Raw genomic sequence first — 23,759 nt, forward strand, 5'->3', positions numbered from 1 at the left:
TGTTCCTAGCTTTGACCTTTCAACACCATTGAGATGGCTGCATTTCATTTAACTACTATGAGCATCTCATTCAGTTTGAACACTGACACAGTGTATAAATTCTGTGCACTAAGCAAAATCCACAGTGATACAGCTGGGACTGGTGGCAGGCTAGTTCATCCCCACAAGGAGTCATTAATGCAGGTTTTCCAACAGATTTTCTTTCTCTGGGAAGTTAAAGCATCTTTGGTAATCACCCACTCTTTTTCAGTGACTGGGACACACTGAGGTGCCTTAAATCCACATGTGAAATAAGCTTTTGTTTTTTCAAGTACTGTGAGGAAAATCCCTTAGGCTTTTGCAACCAACAGGAGGCAAGACATATGGAAACCTAATGAAAAACTGTTGGGCATAGTGAGACATAGATGAAGAACAAAGCTGTTCTACAGAAATTAGAATGGCATTAAGAAAAATTTAGGCAAAAGTACTATCAGATAGTGAAATACACAATAGGAACCCCTAAAGGTCCACTGTTGCTAGTGTTCATGAGAAAAAATGGTATGAAAAAATATGTGGTTATGGTGGGTTTTTCCTTATTAAGCCAGTAATTAGAGTGGTGGTGTAGAAGATGTAAGACAGGTCCATCATTGTAAGCAACTACTTAGTCTTTACTAAAACATACCTTTTAACTAATGAGAAAAAGGAAAAACTCCTCAAAAGAAACAAAGAATGACTTGGGGTTTTGGGGGAATTTAAATTAAAGATGAACTCAGTACCTCTACAAATGCCCAATTAACCTGAATATTTTGGCTTTTTAATACTGGGAAGTTTTCCTTCCACATCCTCATTTCTCTGCTTGGTTTACCATGAAAAAAATCAGGTCATGGCAACCCCGGAAGACAGAAGTAACTAGAAAACTAATGAAATCATGGCATCTTCATAATCAGGAGTAAAAGTTAAACAACAGGAAGAGACTTTTAGTTAAACTGTACCGGTTTTGCATTTTTAAAAATAAACCTATTTAAAGTCAATGACTATTTAACATTTGGAAAGACAACAGCATCTGTTCAAAGTTCAGCACTGGGACTTTAAAAATTTGTTTATCCATTTGAATTCTTGAAACAGCAAGGAGCCATTAATGTATATTTTATTTGTCAGATGAGGAAAGAAAAGATGAAACAAGTATTCTCTGAAACTCTATAATATTCTCCTAAAATCTGAGGAAGTATCCCTGATGAGAACAACAGATAAAGTGGTTAGGGTGAACATTTCAAATGAAAAGGTAGAAAAAAGGAGGTACAATTTGAAATAAAAGTTTCTGCTCGGTCACCTTCACAGGGGATTTTAAACTTGGTGAAAGTCTCTAGAATGACCAAATTAACTTTTTAAATTAAAATTTTCACTTCACACCATTTGCAGAGCTGCTCGAAAAATCTTCCCTTCTGAATGTTCTCAAATTACTTTAAAGATCTGCTTGAAGATTAAAAACTGGTACTCACTTCTGAGTATGCAACCTCATTACTACAAGGGATACTGTGGAGCCAGAGAGAACAGAATTAAATTGTCTGCCTTGCTTCTGCTCTTTCCCCCAAAGTCTTCCAGTACTACACTTTCATTGCCTTTTAATGAATGTTTTCCCAAACATTAAACAATTTTTGTTCTCTTTTATTTGACAATTTCTTGAAGCTTGGGTTAAAAAAAAAAAGGTGAAATTTACCTTTTCAATAGAGATGGTGGCAGTACACTGGGAATGGGGTGAGACAGTGTGGCTTCCACCTGCACTTACATTCTATTGGCATATTATAGCACCTGGCATCACACTTCTGCTTCATCTGTCTGCTGGTTTTCTGAGATAAACAGACCAAGGTTTAAGCCTTTTTTTTTCCCCACCCATCCTGAAACAAAGTTCCCTGCTCATGATCCCTTCTTTGATGAACAAAAGTAGTAAAGAGGGAAGCACATTTCAAGATCATTCTTTCTAAAAATCTCCAGTATGACAAGGGAATTTACCAGAACTTTAGATGGGATGATCTTGAAATATCTTCCTCAACACACACAGCTGTTAACATCAATTTAACAAAGTATCCTGGGAAACTAAAAGGTTGCACCTATAAAATTCCATTTCAACAAAACTCCATTTCAACTACATCATGGCTGAGGAGAAAAATATCTGCTTTCTACTTTCACAAGAAAAACCTTGATTGTACAAACTCCAAAACAATTTTTGTTTTATCTTCATTTGTTGATGTGGACAGTGACAGTAAGAGTTTTTAAAAGTAACCCTCAGGTTTTTAAAAAAATCATGGTTGTCAGCAATAGTCCATCTCCCTTGACTACCAAAAGAAAAAGCATCCCTCTCTCTGATTTCTATTTATTAAATCAGGATTTTAGCAGGAATTCACAGACAGCCTGAGCAGATGTTACTTAGATAATTAGTGATGAAATTTAAAATTATGAGATTTTTGAAATAAAATCAATATGAAATAGAACCATGAAAATATAAATCCCCACCCCATGCTATATGGAAAACAGTATGTAGTTAACTATGACTCCTGGTTTAATTTTTATTTCTAACTTTTTTGTAAAACTTTAGTCAGAATAAAGGACATTCAGTAGGAACAGCAACCTATATCCAGCAAGTTCATGGGACTTCTAAAAAAGTCTTGTGTAAATTGGCACACTAGATGAAAAATTTTGTGACAGAGAATTACAGCACAAATTAGGCTGAAAGGAATGTGGCTGGGGAGGTCATGCAGTCTGTGCTCCTGCACAAAGCAGCTCTGGCTCATCCAGCTTTGTTTTGAGTATTTCCAAGCATAAGGATTGCGCAACTCACTTGGGCAAACTGCTCCAATATGTGACCATCTTTATAGTAAAGGAAAAAAAAAAAATCATGACTGGAATTTCCCATGTTCCAACTTGTACCCATTGCAACTCCAAAAAGAAGCTGGCTCCATCTTATCACATAATTGCAGTCCTTGCCATCAAAATTTAACACCATGTCTCCTGCTTAAATACAGCCATCTTTATGTTACCTTGAAATGAAATTCATGTGAGAAAGCAGAGCTACAGAATAATCTCTATTTTTCATGTTCACAGTGTACAGGAGTACTTGTCAGAGGACAATTAGCTACAGGTTTAATTTGTAGCACAGAAGCTTTAGATGGCATGTAAAGAAAAAGGGTTTTTAATTATAAGGTCTATGAAATTGGTAGAACAGTTGTCTGATGAGGTTGGAGAGATCTTAAGAGATCTCCATCCCTGGAGGTCTTTGAGAACGAGTCAGACAAACTTTTATCAGGTATGACATAGATACAGAGATCTCACCTTGGGGCACAGGAGCAGACTTGATAATCTCTGCTGTACTTTCTGCCCCTGAGTTTTCTATGAAGGTTGAGACTGTCTCAGGTTAATTCAGGCTTGAGCCTATGGGCCAAATGATAGAAAGCTTGATGCTACTGAAATACTGTAATCTGAATGATACATTGGATGCATCAAATTTGCACTTAATTTTTGGAACTTTTGGGTTTGCCTTAGAGAGCCCACATGGTGGTTTCTGTGCTGAGACACTTAAGAATTTCTTCCTAATGGGTTATGGAAGAATGGGCTAATTTCACCACGCACTGCTACAGGAAGGATATCCAGGGACCATGAAACACCCTTTTTCAGGGAGCACTGTTGCAATATTCCCTTTGAAAACAAAATCCCTGCAGCACTAAAAGTGAGGTTAATGATATACTAATGTGTACTGGACACTCTGCAGTGCAGATACTTAGCACACCAAACATGAAGTTCAAGAGCTGTTTACATCCACACAACCATCTGTTCAACAATCACGCTGCTCAAACGGAGCGTTTACTCAGAAAGGACACCCTTTGCAGCCCTAATTCAAAGAAACAGAAGCAACACAAAATCTGTAAATAAATATTGGGAGGAGGCAGTGTACTTTCCACAATCGATTAACAGCAAATACATTTCAATAATATTTTCTTGAAAATGATCAAGTGATAACTGATAAAGTCCCCCTGGCACACAGAAAAATTAGGCATAATATTTTTAAAAGGTGCATATTATAATATCTTTTCCTCCCTTTATGAGCTAAGTATTTCATTGTAGGGAAAAAATAACAGGGGTAAAGTACAAAAGTTGTGTCTAAAGTGCTCAGAAGACCACAGCTCGGCACAATTCCCAGCTCCACTCACCCAGTCAGTTATAATTTAGACATTCGACCTTTGCTGCTAAATCAGAGACTTACAGCTCCTCTGCTATTTCGCCCCTGGCCTCCTGCTAAGGTGGCCAATGAATACACAAAATCACAGCATGGAAGTCTATCAGAAATAGCATGGCTCATTAACTTGGTGACAGCTAACACAGACACAACATGGTTTCACTTTTAGTCACCATCCACCTGAAATGCTCAGGTAGAAGCACAGCTCAGAGACATGGGCATGCCTGGAAACCTGCCCAAAACTGATCCACACACAGATTCAGACATTCTTCACAAAGCACACTTTCCATAACATTCTTTTTGTCAGCCTACAGTAACCTTGATGATTGGATGAAAAAACCTGAAGCATCTTTTAATAACACAGATCATACCTTTCACAGAATCATTTAGGCTGGAAAAGACTCTTAAGATTATCCCAAGACCACAATTAAGACAGCGTCAGTTCTCTCCAGCTGCTCAGGTGCAGCCTGGTGTTCTTTGCAGAAGACAGTTTATTTTGGCCAATGTGGTGATACCAAATTTACCAAGTGTGTACTGGAGACAGCAGTGAAAGGAAAAACCAGAAAAATGTAGCATTCCTCAGAAAATGTAGCAAGGGGAGCATCAGAAAACCAATACTTTCTCTACTTCCTCTGAGTAAGTTTTTATTATCTAGTTATATTTTCTGTGCACACAAGATAAAAAGTTAAACTGCTCAAAGTACTCACTACCATTCATATGAAACTGTTGAAGTGTATCACAAGGTTTTTGATCAGCTTAAGAAAGAGGGAAGTTAGACAGGAAGCTTTCAGTACAGCTGAAGAGCCAGCACATTCTACTAGTATGAAAACCACACCTTCTTCCTAAAGCCTGTACAAACACCAGGTATTATTTCAAAGACAATGTCATGGTTTTAGGCTTTTTAACATAGGTCTAAAAGAATGTAATTAAATAAAAAGTTATGGCACAACAAAGAGGAGATCAGATACCTGGAAAAAAACTTTACAGCACTAATTTTGGCACCAGCTTTTAGTGCAGTGTTATAAAAACATGAGTTCTGAGTAAAAGACTACTGAAACAGATTCAGCAGGAAAGATTTGGAATTGTGGCTTTTGTAAAGTAAAAAAAAAAATTAATCAGATTTAGTTTTTGGCAAGAAAGAAATACTCTTAGGTAACTTAAACTTGCTATGCTTGCTTTGCTCCACCTACACATCCAGCTTTTTCCTTGAGACCTAGCCCTATTCATACTTCCTTTTAAGCAGCTCCTACTGCTGAATCCTGAATGCTTCCCCTTCTTCAGTCCTGTCCTGGGGTGGACCTTCCTCCAAAGGAAAATCTGGTTTGGAATTTTTCACTGATCTGACATAGAACAATGAGATTTTTTTTAAAACTCAGAAAATTTTCTTATATTATAGTAGATAGAGCCTTCTCTGGTTTATCAGAAACCTTCCTGCCTGCATTCCAAGGCATAACATCAATGATTTATGGTAATAGGAAGCCATGCAGTGGCATTTTCCAGGAGCTCTGAACTGACAGAGTCGGCTTAAATCCACCTGGCTTCTGAACAAACATTGTTTCCCACCTTGCTGTAGACAAACAGTCAAAATGGAATTTCATTGAGCAAAAAACCTGCTGGTGTCTTTGCAGAGGCAAATGAAAGCGTTCAACTTTGGTGAAGCCCAAACAAATGCTCCCGAGATACTGAGGATACAACTACACAGGGACTGTGGGCCTTACACAAGGTGAGCACTTCCTTTTCTTTTCCACACACCATGAGCGCTCAATAAATGCAACATGTGATAGAAATGTCAGATTATGTGTGTTAAGAAGCCTACAAATAAATCTGGCAGACTAGCCAAGCCCATTTTGGGGAAGCAGCCACCATATTACCTGCACTGCACTGAGACAACTCAGAAAAGGAACAAAAATGCAAGCAAAATTGCTTAGTGACTGGATCACTAGAACAGCTCAGTGCAGGGCAAGATGTGACAGCTGTTATCACCTGCTCTGTACATAATTATTTAGGATATTTGGCTGAATCTAAGCACAACTTTAGAGGTGTGTCTAGTGCCACAGGAGAAAGCCCTGATCACAGAGGAACATGTCCTTTTCTTGCAGTACAACACTTACAGGACAAGACAAGCATGATTAACACGGGTAACTGGTGAGGAGCACCCGATGTACAGACAAATCTCAGCACAAAGATCTTACAGTGCTCTGGCTGGCAACCAGCAGACCTTCAGGCAAGCACAGACTTGCTGGTTAGATATTCGTAAATTATGCAGAAATGGTGCTTTAGAGCAATGCCTGAAAACATTGTTTGATAAAAGTATTAGTTTTCTTCTTCATTGGCAAATTGCATGTGGAATTAGCACTGAAGCCCCAGTTCTTTCCTGTAAGTAAACACGTGGATTTTGTTTAAAGAATGTGAAGCACAAATAGTTTTTCTGTCTTCAGCATGTCCATTAGAACCCTGGCACAGTGGTCCCTAACCCAGAACATGGCAATCAGGTCCACGCTGCATCCAACAGTACAGGAATGCATCCAACATCAAAACCCTAACAAACAGTCACAAGCAGAGGTGGCAGGTTTTACCTAAAATAAATATTAGTCAATAAAAATCTTACCTTCAAAAGTGCAGGCAGAGTTGTGCTTTCCTTTTGGCTGCTCTTTGAACTGATGGCTGCGTTCCCTTTGTTTTCAGAACTGAAAAACAAAAATATTTTGTAATGCTGAGTATTTGCATTATTCAAATCCTCTCAAGAGCCAACACATTCCATTTAAACACAAGAGCGCTTTAACTTAGGACAGAAAAACATATTTTCCAAACTGTAGTACACACTCTGCAGATACTGTAATTGAAAAAACCAAGCCCCAAAAAGCTGAAGACAGAAGCATAATGACTTTTTCACCTCATACAGAGGTTTTTGAACTCAAGCATTCAGAAACAGCACACAGTATTTCAGCTCTTCCAGCTGAAAAGTAACAAGATTTCCATGTCTGTGTATTATTTTTCAACTGTAATTGAACGATGATCTCCCACAGCAGCATTCATTGCCACAGGACCACCTGGCAGCTCCAAGGCACACCCCATTCTGAGGCTTGTGAGCAAGAGGAATGTACTCCTGGCAGGTGGAACCATCCCAAATCACAGCCACCACACTGGACTGTTCTCCACTGAACATACCCAATGGGCCATGCGAATGCAGAAGGAATTTTAGAAAGGGGACAGACAACAGGTATGTGTTTATCACCAAGGCAATGCCTGCTGCTCCATTTTAAAAGTCAGAAGTCCAAAATCACATGTGTCCTTATGGGAAATTCACCAAATTAATTCAAATTTTCTTGAGAGTTCATCTTTGGAATGAAGGGAACCAACACCCTGCCCTCAACCCCAGTTCTTAGAACAATCCTTACACAAAATCCAGCAGAGAACATTTCATTAAAATATCTTTATGCTACAACCAATTTAAAAGCTAAAATACTATCAAGCAAAACATTAGGTGATGTTAATGATAGACATCAGTTCCTGCATTGGGTACCATTACATGAAGAAAAATAACTTTGTGCTAACATATCATATGAGTAAGTGTTTCAGTTAATTAATAATCACTTTGAATATCCTTCTTCACCAGCCTTAAACATTTAACTTTGCTGTTGAAAACTGCACAAGCCCTCATTTCTGAACTCGTGTGAAGAGATAAATTGAAAGCTCTTTAAATTAAAAAAACACAATTATGAGCAGTTTGGTGAAATTCTGCCAGGATCTGGAGAAGGAATTAAGGTGCTGCTGTACTCTACTGTTCTTGACTGTAAACCACAGGTAAGCACATCTCAGTAAGACTCTCAAAATGAAAGGTTTTCTTCCTATTGCAGATTAGGCATCTGCATTCAGTATACAGTGATATACACACAAAATGCAAAAGCCACTCTGCCTAAATATAAGTTTCCTTCTCAGCTGCTCAGAAACATAATTTCCTGAACAAAATGACAGTAGAACTCTCCTGCTATTAAGTTTTTCAAGATCTTTCACATCTTTTCAGATGCATCAAAAGAAAAACTTCTTCCTCCTGTTACAGATCATCTCCAAGTTGAAAACCTTGTACTTTCACATCACCTTAGGTAATCTCTCATAATGCATTCATAAACACAAAGATGCTTTTTCAGGGAGAGCATCAGACTGAAAGTCTTGGTTGTTCTTTGCCTCCCTGGAAGACTGAGCAGATGAATTAATATTCTGACCTATTAATTTCTCCTGCTGCTAATGTGTTTCATGAAGGAAATGTCACAATCACTCTGGGCAGTCTGGCACACTAATAAAAGCATTTCTCTGTACACAACTTATTTTCTCTCTCATAGTTTTTGTTTTGTTGTTGGTTTCAAAAAAAACCCACCCCTCTCAGATCTACGTGGTTTTTCCTGATGTTGATACATTTGACATGAACAAGAATTCCCTGAACTTGAGAGTGGAATAATGAGGTTGATGTCTACCAGACATTCTTCCTAAGTTCAGTGTATCACTCTTTATGGAAGTGGTCTGCAGACCACAAATGCAATCCTTGCTTTCATTAAGTCCTGCCAGCATACTTTATACCAGTGTTGAATTATTGCATGACTTTGTTTTGCTCATATTCTTCCCTTTATATCATGTGGTTTTTTTACCCCCAAACTTTCTTCATTTTCCTACTTCTTGTTTGTATTTGAAATACATGCCTGAATTATGTTCTCCTAGCTAGCCATAGAAATACCATAACATACATACCAAAACTGAAAGAATGTAATGCAGCAGATAAGCATCTTAAAATCAACAAGTCAAAAAAAAGTATCAAAATTTTCCACCATAAAATAACCCTAACTCTGGAAGCATTTCCCCACACCCTTTCACGGTTTATATTCTAGTGTTTCTACATTCCTTAACCTTTTGCTTTAGGGTGTAGTTCCTCAAACATGCTGACTTTGTCAGCAGAACCAGCTTCAGAAATCTCTACTCCTTCCTCCTCAACCTGAGTTATCTCTACATCCTTAACTGAGCCAAGAAGGGCTCTCAGTAGGGTGACAATTTTCGATAAAATCAAGAGGTGGGCAGAAGTTTCCTAGAGGAAAAATCCAGCCTGTGATCCAGTTTGCAGCGCAGTGATTTCCAACAGCACAGGGAAGGGGCAACAAATGTCACTCAGCAGGAACAGAAAGGACAAACCACTGCCCCTCACATCACAGAGGTGGCTTGGGGTGAACCTCTCCTCCCCTTAGCCAGGGCCCAGCTCTAAATGGATCTCTGAAACCAAATGAGTTTTACAGCACAAAAGCTTCTTTGCTGCACAAAGGCCTCGTGGGCTGTTTAGGATAAAATGGTTTTGTTTCTCTCAAAGAGGCAAGGTTATCTTTTACAGCCTAAACACCACAGACACAGGAGCTGGGCCACACTCAGTGCCTGGGACTGAAGAACCTGCTGGCTACTGCTCATTTCATTCACACAATGCAACTTAGCAATCACCACAACAACTTAGGGCTTTCCCTCTTCTCATCATTGCATTCACGGCATCACTGTGACCTAGGACTACAGGTGTATTTATCAAGTTTGGCTCCACAAAGTTTTAAGCTTTTCCAGAGCAGTGGAAAAGCTGGAGCATGTTTTCCTGGAGCATTTTGCCACTGCAGGAACCACCAATGTTTTCTCTAGATGAGCACATCTAAAGCTAGGTTTGTGCTTAACCACACACCTCTCAGGAGAGCATTTCACACGGGTCCAGTCAGGAAGATGAATTAATCTTCAACTCTGTGCTTCACAAACTACTGTTGTTACATCATACACCCAGAAATAGGCCTCCACTAACCCATCAATCGACTCGTCTTTGCTTTTAAGAAGTAAAAGAACAAAGTGTGGTCTTCAGAAGAAAGAAAATATCTCTTACCAACTTGCTTGCATGGGCTTCTTACCTATCCAGGCAACCACTTACACACTGTCACAACCACTTGTTAACATATTTAGACAGATACTACTCAAATTTTATAGATTTAAAGGGAGGAAAAAAAAAAGGCATGGAAATACTAAATAAAAAGACACTGTCACAATTAATTCTAGAAACCCAGACATGCAATCTACTGCCCTTCTGTTGCTATTTCTGCTAGACATTGCTTTTTCTCTTACGTATTAGTGCATCCAACAGAGATGGATTAATCTTTAGCGAAGGTTTAGAGGAAGGTTAGAGGGATTTCTTCTCCTCAGCTGTCTTGCTGCTCTTTCTACTGTCTTGCCAGCATGCCTAACCTGATTAGCATCACTCTTATTCTCTAACTAATCAAGATTAAATTTAAGTTACAGAATGGTATCTTTTGTATCTTCTCAACAAACCTTTCTTTGTGCCATTTTCTATTGCTTTTTGTTCCTCTGCTGCTGCCTCTGTTTTGACCTTTCTGTATTACTTGGACAGGTGGTGTCTGAACTAGAAGCAGGTTTGTGGTCCAAGCTTTTAATCATCACACTTTGGAAAGAGAGGTTAGAGATTCTTATGAGCAAGACATGTTCAAATTCTGCATTGCTGCTCACACAAAGAGAGATTACATGAGGGATTACAGTCAACAACAATAAAAAAAGCAATTTAATGGAGCATATTTAAGTACATGGCTTTCAAGGTCTTTTGCAACTGCCTCTAAAAACAGAACAAGACAATTACAAACAATCACATCTTCAAAAGGCCCTCACAGCATCTCTGTATGGTGTGAGAAGTCTGCTTCCTCCACCCTTGTCCTTCATAACAATCCCTCAGAACTTGCAAATTAAAAGCCCATCCCCTTCTTCCTTTATTAATCCACCCCACCCATGTTATGCACGCAGCAGATTGTGAATGTGTTGTGACAGATAAAAAAAAAAAAAGCTACAGGAAACATATAAGGAATAAAGCACAAACACACAAGTTTGGATGAGACTGACCACACGCAGAGTTCTTCAAACTGAAAGTAATTGCTGTGATATTTTAGATACCTTTTATGAGCAGAAGGCAGAGACTGCCTGTTGGTGTTTGGGAAGGGGGAAATTAACGGGCACTCCCTTAAGGAAACGGGGACAGCTGACTAAAGCTGAACTGCAGTTCAGCACCACCACAGCACTTGTGGATGTTGACATGTGGATTTACTTCTCCCAGGGCTGTGAATCAAAGCTCTTCCAATGCAGCAGCTCCAGCATTTATTTTTCATGCAGTCCACATGTAACCAGCCAGGTGAGTGCTCCAGCATTTTGCCATCTTCTCTTTCTCCTGGGGACAGATGACTCCCTGACTAGCCAAAGCCACCCTGCTAACACATAAGGCTGGCATTGTTTGCTTTTAACTGGTCCTCTCAGATTAACTCAGGAACCATTTAATGTGATGACTTGTAATGGTAAGACAATAAGCAATGTCCAACCTCAGATGCCTTTTAGGTTTACTTTCTTTATTTCAGCATTCTGGGGTGTCATCCCAGCTCCTGACCCCTGCCTCTCTCCTTTCTCTCTGAACAAACCTAACATCTCTCTCTGGGAAATACACCTCATGTGGTTCTGATGTCATGACTTCTTTCCAATTTTACTTTGTGCCAACAGTAACACGTGCAGTGCTGACCTTCCAGGAAGATATTTCAATGGAGAAACATTGAAACAAGGATTTCATCACCTAGTACTTTAAAATCCATTTGTGCAAGAGCCTCCCTGAAGAATGTAAATGAATGGAAACCCACAAGTCTAATAATACCATCAAATATAGATGTGCAAGACCTCAATCAAGTTTCAGCACATTACAGGAATTCTCACACCATATCCACAAACCAGCAGTAGTAATGAAATTTTTATTATAAAACTGCAAAGAGCCATAGGTTGCTTAGTATTGGTTTCTTCTTTGTCCCAGTTTCCAAGCGGTAATTAAAAAGATAACTGCAAAAAAATTCAGACTTTTAAATTTATATATATATATATATATATATATACACACACACCAGTTACCCTGCTTGCCATACAGACCCTTATAATTACTGCAGCTGGCCTCCTGCATAATCTAGATTATGAAATTTCACCAAGGGAGACCTGCATCAAGCCTTTAACACGTGACAAGAAGTTATAAGCTTTGGTTAAAAGACAACAAACTGTGGAAAAATGACCACATTTGTAAATAAGGCCTTTCCATGTAAACTGCTACTAAATTCACTACTTATCAGGCTTAACTATTCAAGTCTCATCTCTCCATCAATCTACATCTGTGTGGGACAGATTATAAAGGTCTCGGATTCAAACAACCTCTTGAAGCCACACTATAACATAAAGCACTTAAATCTGATTTCCCTTCCAGTTACATTCCTTGAGGCAGAGTCATTCCTCAACCTTTAACACTGTCATTTCTAAACTAAATGCCACTGAGCTACTTCACTTTATTCTGTGAGGGAGTTTTTCCAGACATCAAATTGTTCTGGAGATCTTTCCAGAGCCATTTTCAGCTTGCCAGCATTTTTTTAATGATAAATCACAAACACCAAAACTGGACTTGGTACTGCAGTAACCAAAGCATCCACAGAACACACGTGGTTTGTTGTTTATACACCCAACAATCATATTTTCTTCTCTGAGCCACCACTTTGGCAGCTCATGTTTAACTGGCTGCCAACCACGGCAACTTAGTTTGTTTCCAATGTCATCTACATGGTGATTTCCATACTTTTCACTCACACCATCTGCAAACTTCACATGCTACAGTTTTGTCCTCTTTTAAATTACCTGGGAAGATATCAAATTGATTCAAAAATACATCCTTTTCATTTTCTTCAAGCAGATCAAGTACAAAATTATTTATTACGTCTGGTTTTTTTATAATCCTCTGTATGTTGAGCTTTAGTCTGCTGTTATTGCACTTCCAAACATTTTAAGTGGGGCATCAGTGCTTAAGCATCTAAGAATGATTTTTCAGCAGTTTGTCAAGTGAAGCTGTAATCTCATAAACAAAACTGAGTTTGACAATTCCCATCTTTCAGTGATGTTACAATAAATCCCATGTTTATTAACTTCTCACGTCGCCTGGGAGACTTAGTAAATCAATTTTTCTGTCCTTTCCTTTTAATCCAACTAAATAAAATAGACTTTAAAGGGAAGCACCTTCCTCTAGGCACTATCGTCACACTTACGAAGCCATTTGTGTGCTGTGCAGATGGGAGAAGTATCAGAACCTAATCTAAGAAGTCAACTTTTTAAGAGTCAAACTTCCGGCATGTACCTTGAGGAATACGAGCAAGGGTACAGTAACCATTTGTTAAATCGCCTGAAAGGAAAATATTACTGTAAATCTCAGTGGCAACAAGATATGAGGAAATCAACTGAATACAAAAAATTGGCTTGTGCATCAAGCGACACCTAAAATGTGTTAGTATTTAACAGAAAATAAAAATGCTAGCATTTTAGAAGAAAAATACCCCAATGAATTAAATGGATTTAAACCTCTTTCCTCTGTTTCCCTCCCCGCAAAACCACAATGTTGCTCTTTTCTGAAAAGCTCAGAAATGAGAAATTTCCAGTGAAGTTCTTAGCAAGATTCCCAGGCCAGCACACTTCTTGGGAAACCGAATAGCAGCAGCAGTGACAAAATCTGCCTCTAGTCTCTGGCAAGGCTGTTGGGGCTTGTCTTAAAGAGAGGGAGAATTTTGCACAGAAATTTGAATGTGAAGTTTCTGGCTGCTGCTTCTGTGCTTAAGCTTAGGCCACACACATAGGGGAGATGAATTGAAGACATTAAGACCAATGGTAATTATAAAAACAAGTTATTGAGTTTGAAATTAGAGGGTCAAAGGAAAGCAAAGCTGCTATTACATTAAAAAACCACAGAAGGTAAACGGAGGAAAAGGAAAGAAAGCAGAGAAAGATAAGGAAAGAGAAAAAGGAGCCAGAAGGAGGAGAAACTAGGAAATTAGGCAGGAGAAGTGTTACAATTGCTGATTAATGTAAGCATTGAAATAGCACAAAATAGATTATATTCAATTAAACTACCCTCATTTCGAAACTGGTTTGATTACAGAGAGCAATAAGCAATTTAGATTGTTTTAACTGAAACAATTTTTCCTCTCAGACCTGTTTCTGCTGCTGATTTACATACTGTTCTTCGCTTGTGCAGCAAAGCTGGGTCAGCTTCACGTTCTGCAGCACCAGTGCTGTGTTGCAGGGTTTATGTCAGCTACACAAAGTGTGTAAGTATTAAATGAAGACTGAAACAAGCAACTAAAACTATAATGGAAAATAAATACGTCACAAAAATCGCAGATAAGCCACATTTTACAATGAGAGTTTACATGAAAAAAAATTGAAGAACCAAACCATGATGTTACACTGAACATGTACCTTAAGTTTAAAGGCTAGAACTAAGGGAAATAAATATGATGACCCTTGCTAAGGGAAATAAGTATGATGACCCTTGCTAAATAACTTAATCCATTTTACATGTGAGGGAACTGAACAGCCCTACGAAGGCTGGAGAAAGAAATATAAATGTTTCAGAGCAGAGCTTGCTCCACTGTTGGGCAGTGTGATTATAGCAGATTACATCCAGGTTTTCCTTCTGGCATCTGTCAGGCATAGTAACCAGCACTGCTGTGGAATCTGCTCCCTATTTGCCAGTCTGATTGGTTAGACAGTTTCCAGCAATCTTATGACATAGATATGTTACTGGTCACTAACACAAACACTTGGTATAACATCAGAAACAGATTTACAAAGCATTTATAAGATTAAATTTATTGAATTGATGGGGAACAGAACTGTTTGCAAAGGGCATCTTTGTGGTGAGGAGGATTGACAGTGGTACTTACAAAATGGCATAAAAATAGGAGATATTTTTAAAAAAAACCTAATCCAGGGCAGCTTTAAAGCAGCAGCAACTGGTGTTCTGATAAACAGAGCATACCAGAATTTCAAAAAGATTCATTAAGGATAAGCACCCCAGAAAAAACAAGCAAGAGAGACTGGTGTCACCAGTAAAGTACAGCGAGCTCTTCTAGTCAGGCTGGAGGAGAAAACTTTCGGTAGAGGGCTACAATTTCAACCCAAGAAAATACTCTCCAGAACTCCCACCTTTGTTCACACTGTGCAGACACCAAAGCTCCCTCTTTTGTTTTGAAGGCATGCATTTTCCATGCCTACCAAAATAAGTTCTATGGCCAAATTTGCAGCCTGAAACTGATTATTAAAATAAAAGTATGTTACCACTGCAATTCTTCCTGCCTTTTCTGTTCACGTGCTCACAAGAAATAACTTTTTCTTACTTTTTTGCCCCAACACAACACTGTTCATAGGTGAAATGCAGATCCCCAAGGTGTTTATACACTTAGGTCTCAAGACCTCCTTAAGCAGATTTACTGCCTTTGGAAAAATATTTTATCATGAACTTAAGAAGCAGTGGAACATTCAGAAAAACAACATTCTATTTCAAAATAAGGCAAGTCATGAAACCACAATAACAACACTATTGGAGACTAGACCTTGTGTCTGGAAACTGACATGAGAAAGTGAAATGAGTAAGGAAGGCAACGTTTCCGACCTTAAGTCTTCAAAAGTGATACTGCAAAGCCAGTAAGAACAGATAAAACGATATCAGAAATGAAAATTAATATACCTGAAGAACTGAGTTAAAGCCTGAGACACCCAGTGCTGTGCTACTGCCTGCAAGTATAATAGCATATGAACTGAACTGTATAAAATCCAAAAGCCCCTCAGAAATTAAAAGCAGTAACTGGGTTTACACCGTTTCAAGAACTTACAATAATTAGAAATACAATCCCCACAGCAACATGTTTCAGAATCTTAATTTTTTTTCCACCTGGGAGCCTTTTGTTCACTAGAGGAGAAGTCCAAGGCGTTTTGATCTTTGCAAAACTCTTCCTTAAAACCACAGACTTGTAGCTGTTTTGGAAATATTTTTGCATTGACTCTGGCCCTTATGCCAATAACTGGAAAAGGAGAGAACGCTGTTAACATTTAAAATAGTGGAAAAAATGTTGCTTTGTTTCTTCCAAGGAGCGCTTCCATTATAATTAAGGCTCTAGTAACATTTCCTTCAGGAAATGTCTCTCACACACATGGCCAGCTGCTGGCCCTGCTTCTCCTGGTCTCAGTCCCATGAGACATCCACGTACGTGTTCTGCCCAAGCAGGCAGTCCCACTAAAGTGCACAGAACTATTTACCTGCTTTATTATAGGCAACCACTTTGGTTCCCTGCTGAATCAACGCCTTTCATACTATTCTGAGTTATCCTGCAATGGAAACCATAACAGAAAAATCTAGAAAGCAAAAAGGAAGAAAGAAACCCCAAATTAACAAATGTGCAGAGAATTTTCATAATGCACCTTACTTAGGCAAGTCTAATTTGAATTCTTCTATATGGTTGGAGTATTGCCCTTGGTGGTTCCACAAACCACCATCCCTCATGTAGACTCATAAATAAGCTAAATTTTAACAAAACACAAAGAATCCTGTTCTGGCTTTTGAAAGTAAAAGGTTCTTTATTAGAAAGCAGAGATTGATTTTTCCAGCAGACAATGGATTTCTTCAAAAATGCCAATGGCATCTGAATCAAACCCAGCCAGGAGGCAGCAATTTCAGAAGAACTAGGTTTGAAATTTATTACTCCCTTTTCCATCAATTTCCAGCAGTCCCTCAAATGCACAGTTTTTACAACTACAAAAATACATGTTCTTTGTAAACAGGAACAATGACTGGCAGTCCCAAAGGAAGAAAAAGACTCTCTAATCTCTCCTCAGGCAGAATAAACAAAGTTCTTAATCTCTGAAAGCTCTCAGTAAGATACTAATGGATGAATGGAACAACAACCTCAGCCCCCCAAAAAGAAAAATCCCAGCAAACAAATCAGCCCCAAAAATCCTTCTAAACAGCTAAAAGGTTGCTCTTCCCTGCTTGATGTCTCTGGTATACTCCAGCAATGCAGACAAAATATCCTGACAAACCAAATCTGCACTGGTAGCTCTGTGACCAGCCAACAGTGCTTGGGAGAGAAAAAGAGAAACCTGAAATGAACCTGCTAAACACTACACAGAATAACTAATAAAATGCATTCATAGTTCAAAGAACATTTTGATGGTACCTCAGTAAAAAGTGTCACACCACCCCAAAGGTCACATTTATTCACAAAAGAACAATTGCTCAGCCACAGAAGCCACATATTTCTGAAAGAATCCGCAGTGTAGGCTTACAGTGTAAAAGCTGCGTCTGCTTCCAGATGGACTAAAGATACATGCATTAGTTTAAAAAAATTAAAAATTATGAGACTTCTATTAGAATAGTGAAAATGCAATTGGGTTTTGTCACCCCGGGGATTTAGATTGCTCCAGGACAAACACTGTGGTAACCAAAAACCAATTGTGTATTACTGAAAAAAGCAAATAGCTCAGTACAGCATAGTGACTGCCTTGATGGAAGTCAATGATAGACACCTGGCATGAAGAGCACTGAAGCCATTCAAAGCAGCCCCAACTCTGAAGAACTCCTAAGCAGCAGGCAAGCACTGGGGGGGAGATGCTTTCCATTTGGCTACATTTTATGTAAAAGCCAACTGAACTCCTAAGGCATGTGCTGGGCTTTTTGCTGCCACAAAACTTACAACTAACCTGCGCAGCTTAGTTTTTCCACAAGCAAGCAAGCCTCCAGCGAGTCTCATGTTCATCAGAGCTACACACTGATGTAAGGGCGAGTTATTAACATAAGCTTTTTGTCAAATGAGGTTCTCAGAAGAGTCTAAGACACTGATTAACAAACTATGTAACACCCCCCTGTCCCCTTCCTCCTATTTTAAACCAAGGTCACAGTAGGTTTGGGTTTTGGTTCTTGTGGTTTTTACAGGTAAATCTGAACAGGGTCTGGAGCAAGAGGGCAGCTCTGCCCATGGGGGAAGGAAGGAAAGCTGGCTGCTTCCAGCCACCCACCACAGCCTAATTTGCAGGAGCAGATGGAGAATGACTTTTGGACGGACAGAGGCTCATTTCTGCATGCTTTTATAACTTAGGAAACCACCACATTCTGCAGAGGCACCAAGTGTGATGCATGTCTCCAGAGGTCAGTGCGGGCACACGGGGTGCGTGTGATATACTGCTCCCCCTCTGCTTAGGTCTTCTGCTCTTTTGAAACCCATCACTAAGTAGAATACCTCCAGAGAAAAGTTTACACACACACACATATATAGAAAACCTGGTGTGATTCCAGCATATATCCTGCCAATAACCCGAAGGGGATTCCGTGGTGGTGCATACATTTCTCCTAGCCCTTCACAAAAGCTGCATTCCCCAACTCGCCCAGGCACTCCACACCTTCCCAACAAACACCCAGGGCATCCCTGGTGCCCCCTCCCCGCACTCCGGCTTTGTTCAGCGATCCATCCTGCGGCAGGGCCGAGCTCGCTGAACAAACCCGAGGAGCGAACGCAGCCCGGCGCTGGGTAATGTATGCAATTACGCTAATCTGCGAACAAGGCTGCCACTGGAAACCAAATACGAGAACGTCAGCATTCCTGACGAACGTGCCACGCTGCGGCCCGGCACAACAAGGAAAAGCTCCTTAACATACCAAATGGGCCTTGGGATGGCCAGGGCTCCAGGAAGGACCCTCGTGAGGAGCTCAGCAGCGAGGCCGAGGGGCCGGAGCCTTTGCGTATCTGCTCGGACTGTCCCAGCTTCCGAATAAAGAAAAGGCTCCTGGCTGCAGGAAATGAAACTGTGATTGGGATAGAGATTAGAGTGCAGCCCCGAGTTAAGTGGAGTAGGTCTGCCGTGAGTGCTACCTACAGATCGGCCATGGAGTGCACAAGCCACTGAAGTGGCATCACTCTCCTCCTCACCGAGGTGACCGCAAGGCTTTTTTGTTTATCCCAAACCACAGCTCTAGGGAGCTGGCAAGGTGTCATCCGATGAAACCTGTCCTATTGCCTCTCCAGGTCCTCAGCCAGATCCAAACCTTTGCCTTCTCCCATATCTTAACCACCCCCACCAGACAAAACAGCCAGGCTACTCCAGCAATTGTAAAGATGTCCTTGATGCAGCAGCCTTGCTCCCAATTTCTTTTTTCCACTAAATAAAAAAGCAACGTTTTCTGCTCATAAAAGACCAGCGGATCCTTGGTGGTGTACTGGCATGTCAAATGCCTACAGTGAAACTAACCCGCAAAGTTAAACATCCTCATGGCGCATTTACAAGACTGTGTAAGGTGCTCAGTGTAAAAGAGCAATAGGCTCTGCTATTTCCCATGACTGCTGAGAATATGCAGTGCAAGTTCCTACAGCTTTTCACTACTGCGATAGCCGCTATCTGATTAAACAGCGTTTACTGTCTCAGTTTAAACACAAACCTATGCCCTATGTCAAGAATGACCCAGATTAAAACCAACATGTCAAAAGCAAAAAATAAATACTACACCTGAGGAAGTAAGGCCTAGGCAGTTAACACCTTTTCACCACAGAAATATGCTTGTTAACTTGGGCTGACAGTAAGGCTGCCCGAGAAACTAAAGGAAACTTATCTGTGCTTCTTTCCTAGTTACAGACAGAAATCAGCCACCACAATAATAATAATGAAAAAAAAAAAAAAAAGGAAGAGGAACAAATACACAAGAAGTTTCCAAACCTTTTCATCTTGTAAAGCCTCCTTGCGCTAAAAAAAATTATTAATAACGAAGTTTCCATAAACCACAAATTTTGCATTGAGACCTAAACACACCAGTAATATTTATGTTGCATTAACGCCTGATTTACACCAGTCCAAAAGAAAACTTTCAGCGTGAAAACTGGAAAGGAAAAACAAACAAACAAAGCCCTCAGCGCCCTGCCCTGCTTTCAGTCGCCGAGGAAGGGGCTGCGACCCGGGCCACAGGACGCTGACCGCGGCGGAGGAGCCAAGGGCCGCGCTATTCCCAGCACGTTCCACCGGGGCTCCGCCGAGCCTGGCGGGGCCGGCGGTGCTCGATGCACCTCCCGGGGAGCCCCCGAGTCCCCCCGCCCCAGCGCCCAGCAGCAGCCGTGCCCGCACGGCAGCGGTGCCCCAGGACAGCCCGTCCTTCCCGGCCGTGTCAGCAGCTGTCAGCCGCGCTCCCAGCCCGCTCGCAGCTCCCCCGGAGCCGCCGCCGCCCCGCCGCTGTCCCGGGAGCCGCTCCCGGGACGCGCGGGCTCCCCGCGGAGAACGCTCGCTTCCTCCCGCTGCCCCGCCACCCAGCAGTGTCGCAACACGGCCCGGGGCCCCGCTCAGCCCCGCGCTCCCCCCGTGTCCCCCGGCCGCGCAGGTGGCACCGCGCGGCCCCCGTGCTCCGCGTACCTGTTCGCCGCCCCCTCGCCGGGTGGGCTCCTGGAGAAGAAGCGAGAGAAAGTGCTGTGCCAGGAGGGGCCGGCCCGCCGCCGGCTGCCCCCGCCGGACATCCCCGGGACCGGACCGGACGGGACGGGAGACGCCGCCAGCAGCCGCCCGGCACCGAGTCCCCGCGGCGGCGGCAGGCGGGAGGGAGGCGGCGAACGCGTCCCTCCGCCCCGGGGAGGAGCCGCCGCTCCGCGCTCCCGCCCTGCTGCCGGCGGGGCGGGCCGGGAGAGCCGCGCTCGGAGGCGGGGGCTGCCTGTGGCAGCGGCAGGAGGAGATGGGGGAGCCCCATCCGCGCCCTGGCAGGCGGGAGGGAGGGCCCGGCCCCTGCCCTGCCGAGCGCCCGAGGCCGCTGAGGGGAGCGAGGGCCGCGGAGGGGGAGGGCCCTCCGCCCCCGCGCCGGGAGGGTGGCGCGCTGTGTTTGGTTTGGGTTTGTTGCCTTTTTTTTAAGTTAATGGGTCATAATTGGTGTGAACAAAGAGAAAAGATCAGAGGTTAAAAAAAAAGCCAAAGCAAAACAACAACAAACCTCTGAAGAAAAAGGTTAGGCAGCCTTGAGAATCTCCAGTCCTGAGTGACTGCAAGCGCCAGCGCCAGCCTGGTGCTTTGTGAGGCGGGCCGGCTTGGAGATGCTGCACTCGCTTGTCCCTGCAGAGTCAGGAACGGGCTTCGCGCTGTCCCGGGCACAGCATCTGTGCTGTCAGCACTGGCAGCGAGCGAAGGCACACGGCAGCAGCGGCTGCGGCTTCAGCTCTCCCCTCTCTGTCACTGGAGGGGAAGGTCAGACCACCCTTGCTGACGAAAAGTGGCTTGGAAGAAAGGAGTTCTTCTGTCTTTCAAAGAGTTTACTTCCTAGAAAGGAGTTTGGTTTAGTTTTTTGTTTGGTTTTGGGCTTTTTAATACCAAACCCTTCGTTTTGCTCCTTCCAAGAATTGTGGCCACCCTTGACTTAACATCAAACTAAACCTACAGATGACCTTGCCATTGCAACAGCACAGTGACAAACGCTATCCTCATTTTATAGATCGAGGTGATGCACAAAACCTTAATGATTCACTGAGTGTGAGCTACTGGTAAAATAGATCAGCCTTGACGCAAGGATTTTAAATTCAGAACCACACTTTCTCATCTTTGTGAGCATCTCTGCTGCTCTTTGTGACTGCCTCCACCTTACACCTTAATATCAGCTCCTTTTTGCTTTGTGCCATTTCACAGAACTGTGGAATGGTTGAGGTTGGAAGGGACTTTAGGAAGTCACCTGGTCCAATCCCCTACTTAACCAGGACCACCTGGAGCAGATTACCCAGGACTGTGTCCTGATGGCTTTTGAATATCTCCATCTCCAAGGTCTCTGGGTAACCTGTGCCAGTGATCACCTCTCTGCTGTAAGAGAGGTGTAATAATGTAATATTTTTCCAATTTGTTCACCTTGATCCATACCCAAACCTCTTTCTTAACCACTATGTCATTGTGACAGGCAGATATAAAGGTGATACTCTAGGCCCATCTGCAGAGCAGCAGCAAGAAAACAGCCTGAAAAAAACTTACTGTCTGCTTTTCTGCCCTCTTTTTTCTACCTCAGCTTTGAACAAATCTTTAAGAAATGTGCAAATAGCTCTGCTTTGTATAGTCCAAGTCTCATATAGCTTTGATGTGGAATTTAAAAACACAGACACAGCTGGATATTGGACATGCACTTAATTTTTTAACCAGTCAGAATTGGGACTAGCTGGTTGGATCACGGGTTACAGAAAGTAGCTTTCTCACGGAATAGAAACCAGTCACAAACCTTATTCACGGGACCAGCACCTAGTACACAAGGTTCTGTCCAGTTTTCAGTGTCCAGACAAGGAGTAGACAATTCTCTCACTGATACAGATGCCCCAAGCTTTTCAAAAAGCCATGAAATGTTTCATTCCAGAACATTATAGAGGAAAACAAGAAGCCACATTTTTAGAGTACCTACACATAGTTCCCAATTCTCACAGAAATGCCAATGGGGGTTAAAACTGCAAAATGCAACAGCAGCTCCCAATGGAACATTATGGAGGAGACACTCCTTCTAACATTCAAAATAGAAGTAATTAGGCTCTAAACCAAATTAGAAAAGTGGCAGTTTATTAGGACTGCACAAACAGGCTGCAGGGAGGTTTAGGCTCTCCGTGCCTATTTATTACTTTTAATTCTTCTTTGCCACATGCATCTCACAGCTTCCCCACCTACTGCTTAAGTGAGATCTAATCCCTGAATAGCAAGGTAGCAAACCTGAATATAATAATTAGCATTTATAAAGCATCCGCTGTCTTCAAAGGATTGAAGCATTAATTAATCCTCGTAATCACCTCAGGATGTAGTTAAGCATAATATGGTGAGTGGTTTGCACACACAGAGGCAGTCAGAACACCTTGCTGCATCCAAAGGCTGTCCACATGTGCCCAGAGGGGCACCACAGGGCAGCACGAAGCATTACCAGGGCTCTGCTTGTCCAAGAACAAAGAGCCCACCTAATCAGAAATGCTAATCCCAAATGGTAACATTTTGTGCTCAAATCTGTTCCTCCTTTCTTCACTGCATCTAAAAGCAGAAAACAGAGGAATGTACCAAATGACAGTTCTATTGCAGGCAAATAACAAAAATATTAAAACTAATCAACACAGTAAAACTGTATCAGTATAAAAGATGAACATGGCACGGGTTAGAGAATCTCCTTCTGTTTTTATTATGGTACCCTGGAGTAATTGAGTATCACATGACTTAAGAGTAAATAGTTTTGACACATTTAAAATAATAAAAGGGGAACTTTAGCCACCTAGACTTCCAGCAAAGGGGGAAAAGGGAAGCTTTTACCCAAAGCTGCAGTTATCTGCCGTGTGGCAGGTGGCCTCACACATCAGCACAGCTGCCAGCATTAACAGCAGCACCAACACGTGCAAGCCAAGACAGATGGGGCAAACAGGTTCCTTTCTGCCTCAGATTAAAGTGCTCACATGTGGCCCACATGAGGTAATAAGGCAACACCAAAGGCAGGCAGAAACCATTAAAACACACTTGCAGAGGGATAGAATTGCACAGAAGAGGAAAATGTCAAGCAGGGGCTCTCCACATTTTTTTCCATGATTTGTCCTGCCCAGAGTGTCACTTGAATGTCAAGTAAGAGAGGGGAGGGTGCTGTGCTTATTCCACTTCCACTTAATTTTTCTACTGCAATTCTGATTATAATGGT

At 41.7% G+C, this 23,759-nt stretch overlaps 1 protein-coding gene across 1 annotated transcript in view; it reads right to left on the reverse strand.

Annotated features, from left to right (window-relative positions):
* Nucleotides 1-20,896, reverse strand: part of CRYBG3 (crystallin beta-gamma domain containing 3) — an 82,586-nt gene extending 61,690 nt beyond the window's left edge. Inside the window, 2 exon segments of the mRNA XM_041480178.1 lie at nucleotides 6,816-6,894; nucleotides 20,501-20,896. Of these exon segments, the coding sequence (XP_041336112.1) occupies nucleotides 6,816-6,894; nucleotides 20,501-20,601 (180 nt within the window). The 5' untranslated portion in view covers nucleotides 20,602-20,896.
* Nucleotides 20,897-23,759: the final 2,863 nt, after the last annotated feature.

Source organism: Pyrgilauda ruficollis, unplaced genomic scaffold (assembly GCF_017590135.1).
Source record: "Pyrgilauda ruficollis isolate IOZ18807 unplaced genomic scaffold, ASM1759013v1 scaffold50, whole genome shotgun sequence".
Classification (NCBI taxonomy): domain Eukaryota; kingdom Metazoa; phylum Chordata; class Aves; order Passeriformes; family Passeridae; genus Pyrgilauda; species Pyrgilauda ruficollis.